The sequence below is a fragment of the Cariama cristata genome, unplaced genomic scaffold (genome assembly GCF_000690535.1).
Source record: "Cariama cristata isolate BGI_N322 unplaced genomic scaffold, ASM69053v1 scaffold38865, whole genome shotgun sequence".
NCBI classification, from domain to species: domain Eukaryota; kingdom Metazoa; phylum Chordata; class Aves; order Cariamiformes; family Cariamidae; genus Cariama; species Cariama cristata.
In genome coordinates this window covers 3,718-24,646 of record NW_009616610.1, presented here as the reverse complement: position 1 = coordinate 24,646, position 20,929 = coordinate 3,718, and the positions used below count along the sequence as shown (strand labels likewise).

The 20,929-nt window shown below is 38.6% G+C and overlaps 1 protein-coding gene across 1 annotated transcript; it reads right to left on the bottom strand.

Moving 5' to 3' along the window:
* Positions 1–4,343: 4,343 nt before the first annotated feature.
* On the bottom strand, positions 4,344–11,066 carry LOC104161695 (beta-2-glycoprotein 1-like). Its single transcript, XM_009700216.1, has 8 exons — positions 11,003–11,066; positions 9,658–9,834; positions 8,954–9,050; positions 7,493–7,569; positions 6,730–6,918; positions 5,890–6,069; positions 5,200–5,397; positions 4,344–4,414 (listed from the first exon to the last, which is right to left on the bottom strand). The coding sequence occupies exons 1-8, from the start codon at positions 11,064–11,066 to the stop codon at positions 4,344–4,346; spliced, it is 1,053 nt and encodes a 350-aa protein (XP_009698518.1).
* Positions 11,067–20,929: the final 9,863 nt, after the last annotated feature.

Here is a 20,929-nt window from a genome sequence, read left to right as displayed (position 1 = left end):
AAAATACAGGGGCCTGCAGGGATAAATACCTGTTTATACCCTTGGTCGGGCGTGCGCATTAAAACCGTCAAGGGGGCTCAGCAGAGCCTGGGGGAGCACGAGGGGAGGAATGGGAGATGGCAGAAAGTCAGTGGGTTTGGTTCAGGCCCGCGTCACGCGGGGGAGAGACGTGGGGCTTCGGCACCCGGGAGGGCCTGGGCTGGGAGCGGGAAGTGGGCCACAACCCCGGGTTGTTTGGGATGCGTTGCTTTGGTTTTGTTACTGCTAGTTGGGTATCAGCTATATCTAGTTTTCTATCTTTGTTATGGTCGATATTTGGGGGGAAAAATGCTTCCCCTCAAAGCTTAATGACAAATATTTGCCCCTCTGAAATTAAAGGTCAATAAACCAGAAGCGGCCTTTGAGTCTGAGCGATGTTTTTGCAGCTCCATAGCGGGTGCCGGAAACATGAGCAGATAAAATGAGACTGAAAGTGCAGATGCAGGCTGAATAACTGCAGAGCCGATTTTATCCACAATTTCTGAGTATTTCTAAGTAAAATTTGTTCAAGTATATCCCTGTAGATAACAGAGTGACTTTGAGTTCACTTTAAAACATTTAATATGCTCAATATTGGTCCTGTGTCATGCGTTATGTCCTATCTGAAGGATAGAGAATATGAGGGGGTGTTGTGGAACAGAAAAATGTACAAGTGCATGCCTGACATTTCTACACAAAAGACGTAGTTTACACTTGTTTTATAGCCATGTCAGGAAAACCATCAATTGATCCAAACGAATTAGAGAAATCTCCCAGTCCTTGCAACTCTTCTGTCTCTTCTTGAGTCAATTAAATAATTACATGTATGTATGGTCTCAAATAAAACGTCTGACCTCTTTGGGTCACTTATTTCTCTTTCCCCAAAATCTGTCATTGGCCTTACTGTGTGTATAGTGTCTAAAGTGCTTTTATGTCGAACGAGTAAACTCTTCAGCTCTTCTAAGCTTGATTCACATGCACATATACATCAAACAAGAATTTCTCTAATGTACAGTAGAAAATTGGCTGTTTTCTTTGATTTCTCAGCTAATCTTCAGCAGAAATGATTCTGCATTAGGACTCATGCAGTGGTAGCTATGACAGCTACACTGGTTGCCTGCTCAGGTTGCACATAGCTCCTTAAATCAACATTTGCATAGAAGCAGTGCAAAAATCAGTGACGGAGTATTTAATCTGCAGTAGAATGTCATGAGTAGACTACAAAGATTATTTATTATCTTTAAACTCCAAATTTAAAATAATTGCCATTTAATGTATTTTTGAAGATATGACTACTTTTAATCTGTTTTAAAATGCAGTCAGACTACTGGGTGGCTGACTTGCTCAAATAGCTGAACTTGCCGAACTTCTCACCTCTGAATCACCACTTCAGATACCCAGAATTATCATGGGAATTTTGTAATCATTATAAAATCAATTTGTCCAAGTCAGTCTAAATTACAGGAGACACACAAGAGTTTTGTTAGTTGGTAGAATATGGAAGGCTGAATGGACTTAACAATGTGACGTGTTTCGGGCAGGTTTTTCAAGGGCAGCACATGAGCGTATTCGCCAGGTGCTATGGTGAGAGCTTTGCATTTCTGTCCAGCTTTGCAAATCTGCTTTTTGACAGTTCAAAAGGGTTGGAATTTCTAAGCCAACTTTTTTGTATGTTGTCGTTCATTGATTCGTGTCCACACATTGCCTTCATATTTGAATATATCTCTGTCATGCCGATCACTAAATGCTTTGAAAAACTGAATTTGCTGGTATATGGTGAAAAAGAACACAAGGCAGAACAGAACCAATGCAATTGGAACCAGTATCTGGGAGAAATTTCCTGAGGGAATAGATCCAGTTTCTGGGTCTGCTTACCAATGCAGAGCAGGGTGGCCGGAGAGGTTGAAGCCTACCTGCATTGATTTGACAATTGCATAACTTCTGTCCAAAAAAGAAAGAAAAAACAAAGATTCAAGAAATGAACAAGGTCTTGTCTCCAGCCAAAGCTGCAGCCTGGACATGATGAGTACTGATGTGCACTGACCCTCCTGAGGAAATCGCTATAGATATACCATTATAGAACACATAGATATCCCAGCCAGAATACAGAATAAATTCCCAATTTGAATTGTAAAAATACGTTCATTGAAGCAAAACACATTCAGTACTTTTTTTTTTTCATCTCATTTTACCATGTTCTCTTATCTCTGTAACTGTCTCAGCGGGTTGCCAGAAGTAACATGAGCACAGCTTAAGGCGTTCTTTCAAACATTACATCTCAAAAAAAAAAAAAAAAAAAAGAGGCAGGTTTCACTCACTTGTACCAGCCTTTGGAACACCTCTAGTTGCAATACATTATTTTTCAGACCTTCTAAGCAAACCTTTCATGTCTGAAAACTTGTGATTCACAAACACCTCACTACTTCAAAGACTTATCAGGCCACAGATTTTTTCTCCCTCTTTTTGCTTCAGGAGACTAGATAATAAATTCAGCATGTGAACTTTGGCTCCTAAGGGTGATTCTTTCAAGTGTTCAAAAACTGCATATCCAGCTAGGAAGCTGGGCCAGCTGACGTGATCAGTTGTTATCCTGCTGCATGAGTAAGTAGAAATGGGAAAATTTGCTTAGAAAAATCTGAATGTTCCTGGGGCAACTGTTTTTGTGCAAAATACAAATCATTTCAGGGAAAAGTAGCATGTCTGTGGCAGTGAATGCTAACTTTACTTATACCAACTTCCCAGTGTTTTACTGTGAAAGTCAAGTTAATATTAAACTGTGTTTGGTATTTCAGCTACCGTCTGAACATCCCGATCCCAGAGATGTATCCACACAACATTTAGACTCGATTTCCAAACAGATAGGTTCGTGCCAGCTGATCTATGTATGTGTTAAAAGTAGTTATGAATATCTTGGCCTGTAAGTTAAACTTCATTCAAAGATCCTGCTTAAAGATGTTAGGAACCAAAGCACAGGGCACATTGTACCAACGAAATACCCTCTTCAATTGCTAGCGTGAATTTGTCTGTCTATCTCTACATTAGAGAATTAAGTTGCTGATGACTACAAAGTATTAAATACTTAATAATAGCTCCCTCAATCTCTCCTTAAAAATAGGAAGTATAAGAACAAATTATATCAGTCATACTATTAAAATATTCATGTACAGCCTTAAAAAAAAAGATAGAGTATGTTCAGAGTTTTTTAATGGTAGCTGTAGCATCTTAGAAGTAGTTTGATCTTAATGTTAAATGGTCCTTTTAAAAAGTTCTACAGTAGTTTGCTTACTGTGTAGCTTACTTCTGCTTTTAATCACAGAGAAGACTTTTATACTTCAGAGGGAACCATATGACTTATGGCAATTTAACATGTGTACAAAAGATATTTCTCTATCACTTTCTAGTATGTTGAAATTATAATAATGTTCTCTGAATGGAAATACAGATATAAACACAAAACTTGCCAGACTGGATCATGCAAGTGAACTACCTGTATCATAAATAAAAGTACAGTTTACTTCAAAGCTACTTAATGACCAGAAATCATTACTATTGCTCAATGGTGTACAATTCTCTTTTTTTTAAAAAAGCAATCAGTTACATTGCATAATATTGAAACAGTGGTAAAAATTAACAGTTGTTTAAAACAACAACAGTTTCAGGTGAAGTTAGAATCTCAAAAACATAAATAGTCTTACTAACTTTAGCAAATTTTTTTTTAAGTGTAAAAGAACCCTTTGACATTTAAACCATGGTTGGATACTTGGCTTCTAAACTCATTTTGAAATCTCAGTCTCTCTACTTACATAAATTCTGGAAACTCCTAGGCTGATGACCCCCTGTCTGTCTATAATTAAAGGTCCACTCCCTGTCACAGGGGAGCGGTAATGGAATCAGAACCCAGCTGATTACTAACAATGAAAGTCTTTCTATATAAATCAGTTAAGAGCTAAAGGATTTGATTGATGATTAGGTAATACTAAATAAGAACACACTATTAGCTGAAAATTACTTTATTGTAAAGGGACTGCTATTGAGAAAGTAACTTATAGTTGCATAAATGTTGGAAATATGGAAAGAGAAGCACTATTGCAGGGATTTTGAAGAAGGCAGAGAAAAGAGAATGAAAATTAATGGCTGAAATAATGTGCCATGGCTTGTGAAAGAGGCTGGCAGGGATGGTGGTAGGGAAAACAGCTGAGACTGTGTTTGCAGAGAATCCAGAGTTCACCTGGAAATTTACACTCACGGGACCTAAGTTTTCCTCTCTTACATGTCATGTTTTGCCTCAGTAAGGCAGAAATTTAGTACTGTATTACTTCTCTGATTCATGCTTGATCTTCACATGGTTTCATGTCTGATGGGTCCTTCTTCACAAGGCTTGAAAAAAAGCCACGTTCTGTTGAAAACAAGTTAAGAACTCGGGTTAAACTCTTGAAATGTGTGATAGCTGAAAACAACGTCTCATGGATCCTGCTAGGTGAGCAATCAATCTTTGCATCATAGTAAAACTTCTAGAGGAAATACACTATTTTAATTTCTATTTTAATGAAGGCTAAGCTATATCCATCAGAAGCCAAGCCAAATGTGAGGAAAGATGTTTTCATCATGCATAGGCTATGTTTCTTCCTTCACTTACAAATAAAAATAAAACTTACAAGGAATATTCTGTGCAACAAATATTGATAAAACAAATGCAAAGCATTTCCTTTTGCTAACAAACTTCAGTATTTAGTCTGCCTGTTTGTTCTAAAAACCTGCCTGCCTGTGAACCAGTTCCTCCAGCATCAATTCCTCACTACAGCTGTCAGCTGCTTTTTAACACTCTTGGTCCAAAGTCAGACCAGTGTGTTACCAACCAGCGTAACGTTGATCCAAGGATTCATGAAATCCCAGAATACTTTATGTATGGCCTTTTGTTTGGGCTGGACCACCTCTAAATAACACCTTCTAAGAATAGAACGGGAATTAAAGCAGGGCTCTGACGTATCCAAAGGAAAAGTCTTGCTGTGCATCCTCTCCTTCTCTCAGGCTATTTCTTCCCAAATACTCAATAACTTCAGTGCAAGGCAGATGAATTAACCAGTCAAATGGGGCTTGAACATGAATTGTGACATTGCCCCCCACACTAAGTACTTGTTATACCACCAACAGAAGCTGTTTTGCAATTAGCCTAGCTCGTACCTTTGAAACAGGCAGGGAGAGTAAGGTTGCCATCCACACATGGAACAGCTACAGTATAGGCACAGGATTTTTCTTTATTCTTGCAGAAGAAGGATATAGTTTCACCATGCTGAATGCCTTCCTTAAGGTCGTTCTGAACCCTTTTCTTCTCGCCCTTGTATAATACTACAGCTTTCTTCGCTGGTATTTTACATGGTCCTGTAAAACAATCCAGTTATAAGCAAAACGTATGGTTAATTGGAATGCTATTTTGAAAACTGAGTAGATTAGATCTCATCAGAAATCTGTACAAGTGACACTTGGGAATGAAAAACAATGTGTCCCACACATATATAGTACTTCTGCTGGTATTACGATGCTGAAGAAATTCAGACTCCCAAGTATAGGGTCAAAAGCTTCCAGTGAAAATCCAGCCTCAGTAAAATTTCTGATTATATTAAATAGAAAGAGGGGAAGAAATACTCAGACAAAATAAAGTTACGTGGCTGATTATTGAAGTCAATTCAGATACATCATGTCATACAATGTTGGGAGTGGCCTTAGATTATCAGGGCCTTAAAATGACTATTTTGGTTTTCTTTTGAAGACAGCTCTTGCAGATAGGAGTAATAGCTCACTAACAATCAGAGCAGTGGTCTTTTAGGAAAATTTAGTTTGTCACGTGGTTTCTAACAGCTGGTGTGTGTATACCTTTACAGGTTGGCTTTGTGGACCAGTTTCCACTCTTTTCACATCGGGAATGCTTAGGTCCATCCAGCACGTAGCTGGACTGGCAGCCGAAGCTGACGCTTTCATTATAGTGGTATGTTCTACGAACAGCAAACTCTATGAATCCATTCTCTATTCCTGTTGGAGTGGGGCATGTGACAACTGCGGTACAAAAACAAAAACAAAGCTTTATCAATGTTGCAGTTCTAAAAGACACATTATATACTTTGAAGAATACGTAAAACTTTCATGGTGGCTCATTTCAGCTTTTTGCACAGGAAAACATAGCCAGAGGAAAGATAGTTTAAAAAACCACAATAAATAAATGTTACTTGTTTTAAATACATTGCATCGCATGTTTTAAATCTATTGCAATCTGTGGTTATATCCAAAAACTCCTTAAATGTGGCATAGTTTCACTGAAACCAGTGAAGTTCTTAGGGCTAAGGATAAGATTGTCTATTCCTTAGATTAATCCTAGCACTTAGTAGAATAAGATGTTCGCTGCTCTCTGGAGGCCAGGCTCTGATTCCCCACTGTGAACTACATTTAGCAGGTTTTGTTTATATAACCTTTAAACCCAAAGCAAATATTTTATCAATACCAAGTTGTGTGCAATCTTGTTAGCAATCACCTTACAGTCACGAATCTGACTTTCAGAATAATTCTACTGTATGTTTGCAATACCAGTTGTAAAACAAAACAAAACAAAACAAAACAAAACAAACACCCCACTATTAAGATTGTTCATATAGTTTTATATATACAATTCTTACAATTCTAGGGAATATTTTTAGGTGTTGATAAAAGTAAGTTACTTACCCTTGCACTCTGGAATGCTGCTCCAGTTCCCGTTGGCCATGCAGGTAGCTGTCTCATTCCCAATAAGTGCAAGAGGAGGTACACATTCAAAAGTAATTGTGTCCAGGAAATTAGAAATATTTCCAGGTTTTAAGCGACGGTAAGAAAGGACTCCAAATTCAGGAACTGAGGGAGGTGCACAAGTCACCGCTAGAAAAGCACAGCATACATCGAAATTAAAGCTTAAAGATCAAATTATTACTAGAATCACAGAGTCAGCATGCTTATAACCAAATTAACCCACACCGCCATTAAGAAAGCATAGCTAACGAAACAAGCAGTTCAGATTAAAAGTCTCAGGAGCCTTCGAGTATTTTTGCTGTATTTTTCAGACAAGATTATGCAGTATATTGCTTTTTCAGTAAACTATTTGTACAGGACAGGTTATAGGAAAAACATATACAACAGTTGCAAAGGCATGACAATATCCTCTTTTTGTACTCGGGGAGAATGAATTTGAGTGGATAAGCACCTTACCTTCAGCTGTAAATAACATCCCTCATCCTGGCCTTTTGTACAGACCTTTAAACTGTATTTCTGTAAAACTAGATTCCACACATCTAAAACCAAACATACAGGGTTCTTCTTGATTTTTCCTAACCATTTTTTGCACGGCACCATAGGATGAATCTGAATAAGAGTATATGTAGTTCTAAGCAATGTAAAGGACTCTTTCTGTAATAAGAATAAAGATATGGTAGTTCTTTATTATTTAAACACATACGTTTACACTGTGGAAAAGTTCCACTCCACTTTCCATCTGCCATGCATTGGCTTGTTCTTGTTCCAACGAGGTTGTAACTGAAAACAAAAAGCCCTGGTTATCAGAAGGCTTAATGAACATGGAGAAGAATCAAGTTGTTCTTTGCAAGAAAGATTAACATTTGTCATAAACAGACACAAGAGTCCAGTTCTGAAATCCTTCTCTAGTTCTAGCACTTACTGACCTCATTCCTTTGAGGTCAGTGAGATTCAAATCTGAAAAGTTGTTAGTGTTTTGAGTATTGCAAGTATCCAGACAAAAGGCTTGAGACAACGTGTTTTGCTGTTTCAACTATGTATTCTCTTTTTTATATTAATTTCTACAAGTGATTAATACTATGGATATATGTAAGTAGTGAACATTGATCTGTGATTGCTAATGTAAATGTTATGGTTTCTTGGGAGGAGTTCCTAGCTAATTAAGGCAATTAGGACCAAACTATTTCAAAGAACTCAGTACTCTTAAGAAGTGAAGTCACTGAGGTGCGTTATTTTATTTTAATGCCAGATAGACCAATTTAATTTCTGTATACACTCTAAATGCTTCTCTCCCATCCTTTGTACTTATATTATTAGCACTTACTCTGAGTTTTAAGGAAATGTTCATCATGTAGCTATCATTTAAATATCACACAGCTGAAAACCAGTAAATTATAATTAGCAAAATTAAATCAAGTCCTATTGCTACATTTGGTGTCATAGTTGAATTTATTTATTCCTTATCTTGCTCCTGGTTTACAGAAGAATGAGGTAATTGAGGCTGTTGACACTTTTCAGTGAACTCTAGGCTATGTCTCGCCTATGACCTTCCCAGGTAAGCACTGTTTATTCATTAATTACCCAAGTAAAATGAACTACATGCTACTATCAAATATTTCCCTGCATTTACCATAACTATTTTTCTTTAAATGCATCCTTGTTTCTAAAGCTAGTAAGTAGCCTTGAGTAAAAGTGCATTTGCTCCTGAAGCTAAATTAGGATTAACCTCATGTTTTCATTTATTGAGCTTGGAAAGGCATAGAAACAAAATTTTCAGTCTCCGGAACCTAACAGCATAACAACTTAGATGGAGATTATCTTCTCTCTGCTGTAGGATTTCATCTCGTGATGTAAAGAGAGGATTTAAAAAGCAGGGGAAATCAGTCCGGAGCAAATATTTGCATAAAATCTCTGACGTTTTGATGGTTTCCATATCTGTGAGACATTGCTTTGGAGTAGCAAATCTTCAGGATGTTACATCCAAGACTTGAACACAGGAGGATCACCAGATATGCTTTTTTATTTTTTAGTTTCTGAAGTAAAGGTGGGGGTTTATTTGCAGTTTTCTGAGTTCCCTGGTTTGCAATACTGCGGCAGGTGTTACTAGAATGGAGTATTGTGATTTAGGTTATTTATTTAACAGCATGAGGAAAGGAATGCTTACCCTGGTTCACATGAAAAAGTTATAGAACTCTGATAGTGGAGGTCTAGAAAATCAATTTTTCCATGCTGCAAAGGTCCAGGACTGGGACATCTCTTTGCTGTTAATTAAAGATAAAAAGAGAATAATATTATTTCATGAGGCAGAACAGTAGGGTAATGGAAACAAGTTGATCATAAAGAGGTCCTGGTGTCTTTCACGTTTCTCCATTCTCATGTACTACACTTCATAAGTCTAACTATTCTATGTTTCTATCAAAATATAGTCGTTTCAAAGTTTTTGTGATTAAATGATTTTTACCATTTGATTGTCTGAGGAAAATAACTTCTATGCAATGAAATGACAAAATTGAACAATGAGGGATACAATAAGTGCAGGTGTTATCAAGAAGTATACATTATTAGAGCATAAGCTCTGCTGGGCTGAGTCGGATTCAGGTTCACCTTGTCTGGGTCCAATTTCCATCACCATCGGGGAGTGGAGGCTTAAGGGAAAGCATGGGGCATGTATGGGAAGATCCTTCCCCTGTTACCTGCCCCTCTTCTCCCCCACACCCAGTTGTCTTCCAACAAGTAAGGGAAGAACAATTGGAGAACAGAAGTATATCAGTTTAAATGCATCAGTTTCCTCACTTGGACTATAAATATCCTGTTCAGATCAACGCGTGGCATAAAATCTAGGAGTAGGATTTACTTTGTTTTACTTACGTAGGCATAACAGCGTATTGAGAGGCCACTTGCCAGTCGGGAGGCAGGTGTACTTCCTTTGGCCGTTATTGGGGACGAACCCAGGCCTACAGGTATATTCTATTTCCTCACCCACTTCATACACGCTTTTGTTTACATCAATTGTGGCAAATAGCACTTCTGGTGGCCTGGGACAGACTGGAGGAAAGGAGACACTTTGCAAGAAATTGGGCAGAAAATTGGAGTTGTTCTTATTTCTCAGCTGGACACAGGGTTCTGTATTATCATCGGCTGTAGTATGTTCCTACGCTGAGCTAAACTGTCCTTCTGTAATCTATGGGTATGTAACTTACTGAGGCTGCTGATGGCTGCTATAAGTATTTGCTAGAAAAAAATGTGTTCTTCCTCTTCTCCTCGGCACCTCTGTCGGTGGCCCCAGTTAGATTTGTCTCACTTCTAGTAAAATTTACTTCTGCTTCAAAATGGATTTATGAAGGTATTCTGCAAAGTGAGTCAATTATGGTAAATTAGCTTGGAGAAAAGAGGCTCAGAGGAACTTGGAAGCAAACTAATGCATTTCACTCTCAATCTAAATTAGTTTGGTGGGGTCAGCCTGAAATAAGTTGTGTTTTTTTTTTTTTTTTAAATTATATTTCTTTTTCTCTGGTTTCCCCGTTTTTTTTCTGTTCAGTGGGACAAACACTGTTACATTAGACAATTCTGATTCCAAAACAGCGTTAACATGTTGACAGCGTGAACAACTCATCACTCAGAGAGTGAGAACAGGAGGGGAGAAGCGAGGGAGGAACGGAGGGTGCAGACTGCGCTTCTGCAAAGGACATGGAGAGAGGTTCCTGCTGAGACTGTGGGGAGAGAACAGAGCGACACAAAGCTCACGCTGTAGAAATTAATGGCAAACAGAGGGAGAGAGTACATGAACAGTGCCCAGAGCTTTTGGCGTGAGGGAAAGGAGCAGAAAAGCCAGGCAGGAGCCGTGGCAGGCAGCCCTTGCAGTGGAGAGGCAAGTGAGGTGAGCAGGGAGCTGAGCAGAGGGACGGAGCGAGGTTGACTCTGGCACATGCAATGCCCCCCAGCATGCAGGCAACCTGGTTTCCACAACTTCTGTCAATATGTCTTCTGTTTTCCTCCATTTTATACTTTTGTATACAGCAACTCATCTCATCGTAGGAAGAGACAGAGGAAGGAAGGAAAGGCAAAAAAGGAGAGGAAAGAGCTTTCAGAGAAAATTCCCATTCAAAACACTTGACCGGAATTGTCTAAAGGCTTTAAAATCCTGTTCCTTTCTCCAGCTTCCCCCATTCACACTTCAGGGTGCTATTGCCCTTACAAAGTGGAAGACGCTTACCTTTCGCTGTAAGAGCACAGTGGCTCAGAGCAACTACCCACACGACCAGTGCCAGGGAGTACATTGCTGCCAGTCCACAAGCTTCCCGAATGACCCTCGGTCCAGTGTTTCTTCCCTTAAAAGTAAAGGCATCCACAAAAGGATGGTTACATATTAACTCTCTGTATTTATTCTCATCCTAGTAAACAGAAGATAAAAGGTTCCTTGTGTTGCTTGTAATAAAGGATGAAACAACCATCACATGTTGCATTTGTACATAATGCAGGAATTCAAATAGCGATCTCTGCTGCAAGCATCTCCTCTCCAGCTGTTTCTGCAGAGCATCCCCTGGTGGGACCGATGGTTTTGAAAAAACAGTATTCTCAGCCTCTTTAGAGGATGAGGATATCTGGGATACGATATTGGATCAAATAGTAGAACTGTCACTAAGAAGCTCTTATTTATCACTCGAGCATGTATATTTCTATGTACCAAAGACTCCTGAGAGTTACAACACGACCTTTTTAAGGCAAAATGGTTAGTGCTAGAGTGACATTGGTATTGCCATATGCCTCCAGTAATGATACCAACTTCATGCCAGTTTGCACTAGATGATGATCTGGCCTGAAATTCAGGCTTCAGGGGCCTGCTTGATCAGATTCCTGTCGTCAATAAGCATCTTTCAATTAACAGATGACTGAAAGCAGCAGAGACAGTGCTCACAATGCCAGTACCGCAGGAAAAAGAGAAATAATGATTCTAGACTGTGCTTATGTGTGGCAAGGGGGTCAAACTCCAATCATATTTTTGGGTGGTGTAAAAACTTGTTTTGGCACTGCGATTTGAGGTCATCAGGTCAAAGCTCTGCAGATATCAGCTGAGGTTCTGATCATTACCATTCTCCTAATTTAGCAGATTTTAACTGCAGGAGCATCTGAAGTGCAACCAGAATAACATTTGTGTAATCATTGTTCCACAGTTGGGTGTTTCTAATCTAAGTATCCTCCTCCCCTGCTGACTCACAGCCTGTGAGGGGGAGTGAGGGACATTTGAAGCTCTAACGAGAAGCTAGGTTATGTCAAACTCTTACTGCTGTGATCTTAAATAGTTTGTTTATTTTTGTTTTATAAAGTTTCTCTGTTTGCATTTAAAACACAAATTTTAGCCACAACATTAAACAATTAGGAACATGCTATTCTTCTCAGAAAGAAAGTGCTGTGAATGTCCTGCTCAAAATATTTATCGAATACCCAGTGCCAAAGGGCAAAGTACCACTGCTAAATCAACAGAAAAAAATTGACTTCATTTTCTGTATTTACATCTGATTATTTTTCCATTTGTCACAGCCTGTTTCTTCCTCTTTTTCTCTGCAAAATGTCACAAGCATCTTTTCCCTTCCCAAAACACTGCAATGCTGTAATGAACTTCCTTGCCTCTGGTTTAAATCCTTCCTTAGATCTGCCTGCTATTTCGATTGCATTCCTTTCCGTGTTTAAAATAGTAGAGGACTAGATGGGCACAGTTTTATCCATTCCAACGTTGGCCATAGCAGCATTTCTCACCGGGCTCAGCAGATGGCAGAATGTACGCTGCCATATGCCATACAGATACAAACTTGAACTGAAAAGTTTTCTATACTACTATAAGAAGAGAAAATAAAAAGGGTTAAATTATATGCACGTTGATTTTTCCATAGATTTTGAGTGTGATAACTTTACTGCTCTTAAAGTTGAAAGTGAAACAGAGAGGAATGAATGTTTAAGTATGCATTTCTCACAACTGCATAACAGTCAATATTGTGATTCTTTTTGAAAACCTATTTCTCTGCAAGAAGAAATTAGGATATATGTTACAAATAACTGTGTCTTTTCCAGTAACTGGAGAAGACATGATTATTATTGTATGGATTCACCTTGGCAGAGCATGAGCAAACCAACCTAGTTCTTTCTGTATTTGGTGATAGTGTGCAATCACATATATCATCAGATTTTCCATTAAATCCAACCCACTCCTTTAGCTATTTATTATTATAGCTCCTATAAACCAAACCATGAAGCAGAATTTTGTTTTGTTATTGACCACATAAATACAGAGCAGGCCGATGGTCTCTACCACAAAAAGTATTCTATTCTAAGGAAAGAAATGGTAGCTGCAAGCAGAGAAAGTAGTGCAAGAACACCCTGAGATGATATCAGCCAGCATGATACGCAGAGAATCAGTACCACAGCAGTCTAATTGTTACCTGGTTTAGTGCTAGCATAACCTAGAAAGCGAATATGCAGGAGGAATGTGAATGAATTGGCTTTGCAGAAGCAGTGTTGCCCAGACAAAAATATGAAGACCAGCACAGCAGAGATCAAGAGTGCATGGTTGAAAAGATAATAAGTAAATGATGGAGACCAGCATCACTGGCTGATCAGAGCCAGTAAGGAATAAGAGAGAGGAAGAGTATAAGCCAGCAAAGGCCTTAAAAGTGAATGTAAAAATGTCATATGGAAGAGAAGGAGCAAAAAAATAGTAGAGGGATGCTAAAAGAAAAAGGATGATGAAAAAAATCTGTGCAGCAGCATTCTCCATTGACACCAAGGGTCAACTGGAGCTCTCATTTTTTTTGACTGTAATAACCGAAACACAAGATAATAAGAAAGTAGGCAAAGACTTTCAGACAGGAATTGGTCTCTCCTAGAGAGATTATGCAGAAAGTCTACATGAACTAGACAGACTGAAGGTCAGTGCGAGGTAGCAGCTCCCCAGCTAATAAGCCAGACCTTATGTCCTTCCTCTAATAATTTTTTCTGCTTCTCTAGTTGATGCTGTAATTTTCCTGTTACTCTAGAATATGTCACACCTCTGATCCTGCCACAGACTTCCTGGCAGTCTGTCCTTCTGGACAATGAGTGTTAGGTCTGCATTACCCACCATTCTCAAGATTTGGTGACTGTTCCTCAACCAGAAAATGCACGACACAGCCAGTTCAAGATGCAGATGTTTCTCAAATCAACAGGAATGTATTGACTGGGGACACTGAGGTAGAATATTAGAGACCTGAATGCGGTCATCTCTTTTGTGCCAGCACCTGCTTGCTGAGGCTCTCTTTCTGGCATGAAAGCTGGCCTTGGACCAGCAACCTCATCCTTTTCCTGCAAGGATACGATATTCAGATTCCAGCTTCCTTCACGCTCTGCCTTTTATTTCACATGCCAGTTACTGGGCTGTCATGCGTACACCCATCCCTCCCTCTGGAGTATGAAGAGGTGAATGTCAGATGGCTAACGGATGTATCCGTGTTCCTCTGCAGGAGCAGGTGTTAAGTCACGGGTCCAATCATTGCCCTTTGTGTTGCCAAGATAGTTCTATTAATATTTGTTCAAAGTTCATTTATGCACTGCACAAACATTTTTTTCACGTCTACTCAATACATCCAATATTGAAGCGAGTGCTCCATTGCACTGAAGAGAAGAAATAAAAAGTAAGAAGGCAAACTGAGTCCTTACTAGCCTTAATGAAAAAGAATTGCTTTCATTTCTGGACAAGTTGAGACCATTCCAACTTCCTACATATCGGTTGCATTTAATATTTAATGTATAGATAATTTGGATGTATGCATTCATTATTAGCAAAATAGCCAGCCAGAAGCCAAGATCCATTTGAAGTGTATTATTTTCCAGTGAAAGTTTATTACATGTGTTAGAATATGTTGGAAGTAAACACACAGTAACAGATATTGACCTGAAAGAATGTCTCAGTGACATAAGAAGTAAACAGTGTCTCTGTAATTCTTAAAAATACTATTTTCACTTAGTAGCACATTTTAGGCATAAACTGCAGTCCTAGTTCCCACTGATGTTTCAGAATGATTTTTCTGAAGTTAGCAAAATAATTACCGTTTTAGACCTAGACCTTAAATTGCTTTAAGAACCCACCAGTTTACTGGAAGTGTAATATTAAAATACCCAATCCTGTATTAATCTGGGGTCTCAGAGGGCTGACACTAACAAATTTTCCAGGTGATAGGAGGCCTGTATTCTCTCGCAGAGGCATGAAGGTGTTCTAGTTTTCACATACATTAAACTCACAGTGTACAAAACCACAGAGCATTTTAAAGCTATTTCCTCCTCTCCACCTTCTCATTTCCTGCAGAGAAAATCCGGAGAATCTCTCTGACAGTTCTACTGTGACCCAAATATTGTGAAACAGTCTGTTCCTCTGATAGATTCATCAAAACGCTGTCTAAAAAAATCCTGTGTTAAATGTCTTCATCGGGAATGTTAAATTATGAAGCCTTCGGGGCAAATTATTCTCTGTGAGAGTTTGAATCTGCAGTGAACAGATCTGCAAGGGACAACTTTTCAGATGTCAACATAAAAGCCCAGTATGGAGCTGCAGACCTTCTCACCCTTTTTTTTACCTTGTCCTGCCTCTTGGCATTTTCCCTCAGTGCAGATGTAGGGATACTCAATTGCATTCAAGGAAGAAGCCAGCCAGGCATCCTAAGGGAGAGGTCAGAAAAGACAGGGCGCTCTCCAAGCTCAAGCCAAACTGTTTCTCTTCTCCCATCAAGCTTGAAACAAAGTTTTCAAGATTCTCTTCATCATTATTCTTCCGCTTTCTATTAAGCCAGATGCCACAGATTTCTGCGAGAACAGTGTCTGGCCTTGAGGTTTTTTTACTTTTATCGATAGATATGTACATATATGTATTGCCTCAGGTTGTCGGCGTGTTTACAAGCTGGAGAGAGTTCAGACCTGGTCAGGGTGTGATGCAAGTTCTCTAAGGAAAGCGCACAGCTGCCGGAATGCACTTTACACTTTCAGTACATCAAAACTGTCGTTAGCAGTTCACCACTGCGTGATCCATCAGAGCAAACCTTGCTAGTTTTCATCCTAGGCTGACTCCATCCCTCTGGATAAAGGATTTCTCTGGGTAAACAAGAATGCTCTTAAATTGCCTGTGCCTCCCTTGTCACATTCCTGTAATACTATCAGAAAGGCCAGCTACCACCAGATTTATTTACTGCCATTCTTTGGTTTTCCCAAATGACAGATAAGAGGATCAAGAAGCCATTTGGTATATTCATCCACATTAAAAACTTCATTGAAAAGTGAGTACATCTAAAAGCAGCCTAGAATCGATGCTCTTGGGCTGTGTTGGAGGTGTCCATTCGTATCACCTTATAAATCGACAGCTTCAGCCTAGATAGATCCTATGATCTCTATTAACCTGTGGATATCATCTGTTAAATTCTTTCTGGGCAGAAGCCCAGAGTGTTCCAGATGAGTAAATGTACCTTCTTTGTGATTCAGCTCCTGCACAGCGTAATCAAAAAGTGGATACTGATCTCCCCCACAGACTAATCCAAAACCCTCACAAGCCAGCCTGAGTCTTGTCATTGGCTTCATTTGAGGCTTTTAAAGTGGGGTTTTAGCAATGCTTTTATATGTGATTTGAATCAATTTATATACAATTAATAAAATTACAATGTTAGGAATTTTTCCCACATTTTTATTAATCAACACAAATAGTTGACTATAATTTTTCCTCATATATTTTTAATCTGGTATTCTTAGCAGATTTACCCCAAAAGGGGAAATCCTCACTTCACTGGTGACTGGCAAGTCTGAAAAAGCTGAAAATGTAGTTTCAGAACTGAAAATTTCACAAAATGTTGGATCCAGAGGCAGGCCATTGACTCTTACGAGCTGATTTTTAAGAAAGTTCTTGAATATTTAAATTTAAGTGGATCAGTTTAGGGTTAATGCAATAGGAAAGATGAGTTCGTCCTGAGCTAGACATTTTGCTAGAAAAATCATGCTGCTGTTGAAGCTTCCTCATGCACCTCTGTCGATGTGGCCTATGTCTGATGCTCACGACATCACATTATTCTGCGTCTGGATCCTGTTAACAGACTCGTGTTGTACCACCAGGTATGGTACTCTTCTAGTGTGGACCATTAGAGAGTAGGAAGATATCAATAAACTAATTTCACTTTGTGACAGCCTCTAATCTCCAGCAATAAATCCAGGGCGAAGCCCTTCTCAGAGGAAGCAGATTTTGAAGGGGCCAGTATCAATAACTGGAATCAGTTTTTCAGAAGGGCTCAAATTCTATTTAGACAACTAAATGAAGGCCATGCTTTTAAAAGTGCTCACTTAATTAAAGTAAATTTTTGGTGTATTGGGTTCTTTGGAAAATGTAGCTATCTCTTTTGGTTTCCAGAAGGCCACTCAGCTGCTTTGACAATTTCCACATGTGCGTATATCTCTAAAAACTGATTCTAGTGTTGTCATCTGCATCATCATCATCATCTAGCCAGGGTTTGTTTTTTGTTTGGTTTTTCTTTGAGTTTTGCATTTATTTTGTAATTTTATGTAAAAATAACAAGAATAAATATCAAAGGTTGATTTTCCTATATTAATTGCACATGAAGATTTTTCATTGCACAGGGAGACACAAAGATGCTGCCAGCATTTTGGCAACGGAATGAAATAAAATTGCAACCGTTCCAACATTGCCAGAACTGATGTCAGTGACACTCTCGTAAATTTAAGTTTTGAAAAGAGAAGATGTCCAGATGTTTTGGAAAGAGCAGATCACAAGCACTCTACAAAGTGCAAAACATTTATGATACAAATTGAAAACGCACAGAAAGCACATGTAGGTATGCTCACTACACATTTTGAGGGGGTTTTTTTTGGTATTTCTAGAAAAAAAACATCTCATTTTTCTCCCTCGTGTCACCTAATTTTATGGTCATTCATGAGAGGGTCATTGTTTTTCCATGGATTTCGGAGTTTAGTCCAGTTGAATAATATTAGTCCACTGTACAAGTTGGCTTAACCACTGTTCCAAACCTTTTTAAAGCAAGCTGCCTGGCTCTTATCTCACAGACATGACATAATGAATCTGGAACAAAATCCACTGGCGCTTGCATATGGGATGCCCTGGGTTTTTTTTCTTTAGTAGCTATGTGGGTGAGATGCCTGGTTTTTAAAATTATGTTTTCTGGAATAGAACTATTTTAAAATGTAATTCATAAGAGTGTCTGTAGCATTTTATTTACGTACAAATAGTGATTTGGGGGCTATTAAGGTCACTGTACCTTGTGAAACTGCATGGTAACATGAGACTTACTTAGCGCAACCTAAGGAGATGTTCCCTTGTTATGATATGTATTAGTCTACTAATCTTTTCAGTCTTTAATCCACAATACTGGATTAAAAGACCAAAAATAGTCTCTACTGTCATTAAAGGACAGTTTCCAGGTTTTTTTGGAAAATGAAAATTCCAGTAGGGAGTTGAATGAATGTTAAAACCTAACAAACAGAATCCTTTCTCATGTTAGGTCTCTGCGGCAGAGAGGTTTTCCACACTTCGTCTTTCAGTTAACTGTCACTTTGGAAACTTGAAATGTTTTTTGGTTTTGTTTTGTTTTGTTTTTTTTTTTAAATAATGTCAGCTTGTTTTGTGCATCAGTGTTTTCTCTTTTCAGTTCTTCTAAATTAAACAAATATTTTAAAAGTGTGTTTGTCCAGCCAAACTCTTGTCGTTTCAATTATTAAGGTTTCCATAAGTGTAAACACTTGTGTAGAGCACAGACAGATGTGGTATAATTGGAAATCATACCATTGAAAATGGCACTCTGCTTTCTCTACATCAACATGTCATAATATAATGGTGACACAGAAAAAGAAGTGAATATCCTGTACATTCCAGCTCATACGGTTTTGTTTTCCTCTTACGTTTATTCTCTAGAATAAACTAAATGCAATATGAAAGTTACTATTTCTTGTATCCGTGATAAATGATATTCAGCTGTCAAAAATAATGAAGTACGGTGTATGTAATATCTATTTACACCTCATCTTCACATGGCAAAATTCTACTCAGCTTACTCTTGCAAAATTATCATCCCTTTCAATAAAAGATTTGTGGGAATATGGTAAATAAAATATACCATGCCTTTCTGTTCACATTGAAATAGTGGGAAATTTCACTTTGACTTCAATGTCAGTGAGATGACATCACATGGCCCACAAGTAGCATAAAAAAACCTGTAAGTATCACCCTGCTATATCAGGAGCTATCTGCTGCTAGACATACTGATATTCTGAAACTGATGTTCTCCAGCAATCAAGCCGTATAAAGTAATTTACTCTTTGCACCAGTTCAGTGTCAGAAAAGCACACCGGAGATTCCAACAGACTATCAGGAAAAGGCTTCGGGACAGTGTAGTGACTCTGCTTTCCTAACCTGTTTTTGATGGACGTATTTTACTCTTCAAGGGATCGCATGCGGACATACCTAGAGAGTTCCTTTTACCTGCAAACTTAAAACCTACATGTAAAGCTTACACTTTTAATGCCAAAAGAGTGGAAAAAGCAGGTTTCTGAGGGTAACTTTTTGTCAGCTGGCAGTGATACAGTAAATATTTTTTCTTTAAAGAGAAAACGAAGGCCATGGCAGTGGTGGTACTGGTTCAGGCAGAGCCCATCTAACCCATCTGGAGTGGTCTGTCTCTAACGGTGACCACAGGTGCACACCTAAGAAGAAGTCAGAAAAGGACAAGCAGATATGATACTTCTTCCTAAGAATCTTTCGCTTTCTGAGCATTTTCCTTTTAGGGAATTTTCTGAGCCAGCTGTGGTTTGTGTTTAGTAACGTCCAATGTTTGTCTCTCCTGGGCTTTCTCACTCCCCTGAGCCCCTGTAAGCGTCCTGCACCAGCGCTGGTTTCTTGCACTTGGTTCTTCTGGGCAAGGAATCCCAGGGGTCAATTGTCCTTTGCAAAAACCACCTACTTTGTTTCTTTCAAACCGGTGTGCCATGTTTCTCTAGATAAATAATAGAGGCTCTCTTGTTTAGTTGGTACAAGCGAGGTTTGTTCTTTTTTTCCACATTGTATGAGTGCTTTGTTTGTATTGCAAAGTCGGAGTCTTTCTGCCTTTTTTTTTTTTTTTTTGTGCGTACAGTTGAAGACTGAAAATTTGCCTACACAAGAGAATTGTTCTGATGCACTCAAAAGGATGTGAATTACTTTTTGGAAGAGATATTCATATTTTCCAGAGTGATTGCTGGTGGGAAGGACAAAATCTGCAAAACAACAATGATAACATATACCAGCTGAGGCACAAATTTTTATTTGTACAATCTAGAAAGAGACAAACCCAGTGAAACATCCCAAAGGACCCCCATCACACTTCAGTGTATAACAGCATCAAGCTCTGATTCAGATGTATAAGTAGGAGATATTTTACCATGCTCCTAGTACGTCTGAGATATGAGAAAAGAAAGCAATAGGCTGTCACTCAGTATTCTGATGAGAACACTGATACAAAAAAAGTGTTTTACACTCTGTGTTCTGTATATCATCAGCCATTTATTTCCAATTCTATGGAGAGCTGCTGTGAGGATAATTCACAGGCAGCTACAAGCTATGAGGAATGGTTTTTGCACCACTTTCAAGGAAACTCAAGTCAAAATAATGGCATCATTTACATGTTGCAAAGGGAAGTAGGATTTTGCTAATTAGGACATATCAATGACCTGCAATTTCATCCCTGGAAAATGATTAATTATTATGATATGCCATTTTTTTCCCCCAGAATTTTTCAGAAATACTTTTTTCTGTGACATTTCATCTCTCATAGGACTTTTTCTTGTACTTAGTCTTCTTTTTGACTGTGTTTTAATACATACATTCAAACTTTCACATTAGTACTAGCATGTGTAAACAAGCTGTCTGTCCCATGGAATAAGTTAATAACAAAATCTGTCTGATGACCCAGTATTTTGCAACCTGCAATCTGAGTCACTTTGAGGAGAAAAAGGCAGAGAAGAGAATCGGTGTAAATACAGAAAGACACAAATAGAGTTGGGCAGACTGTAAACGCACAGATGCAGAAAGACACAGAAAAATGCAGAACCCAGTGCTGATATAGAGACGTACAAA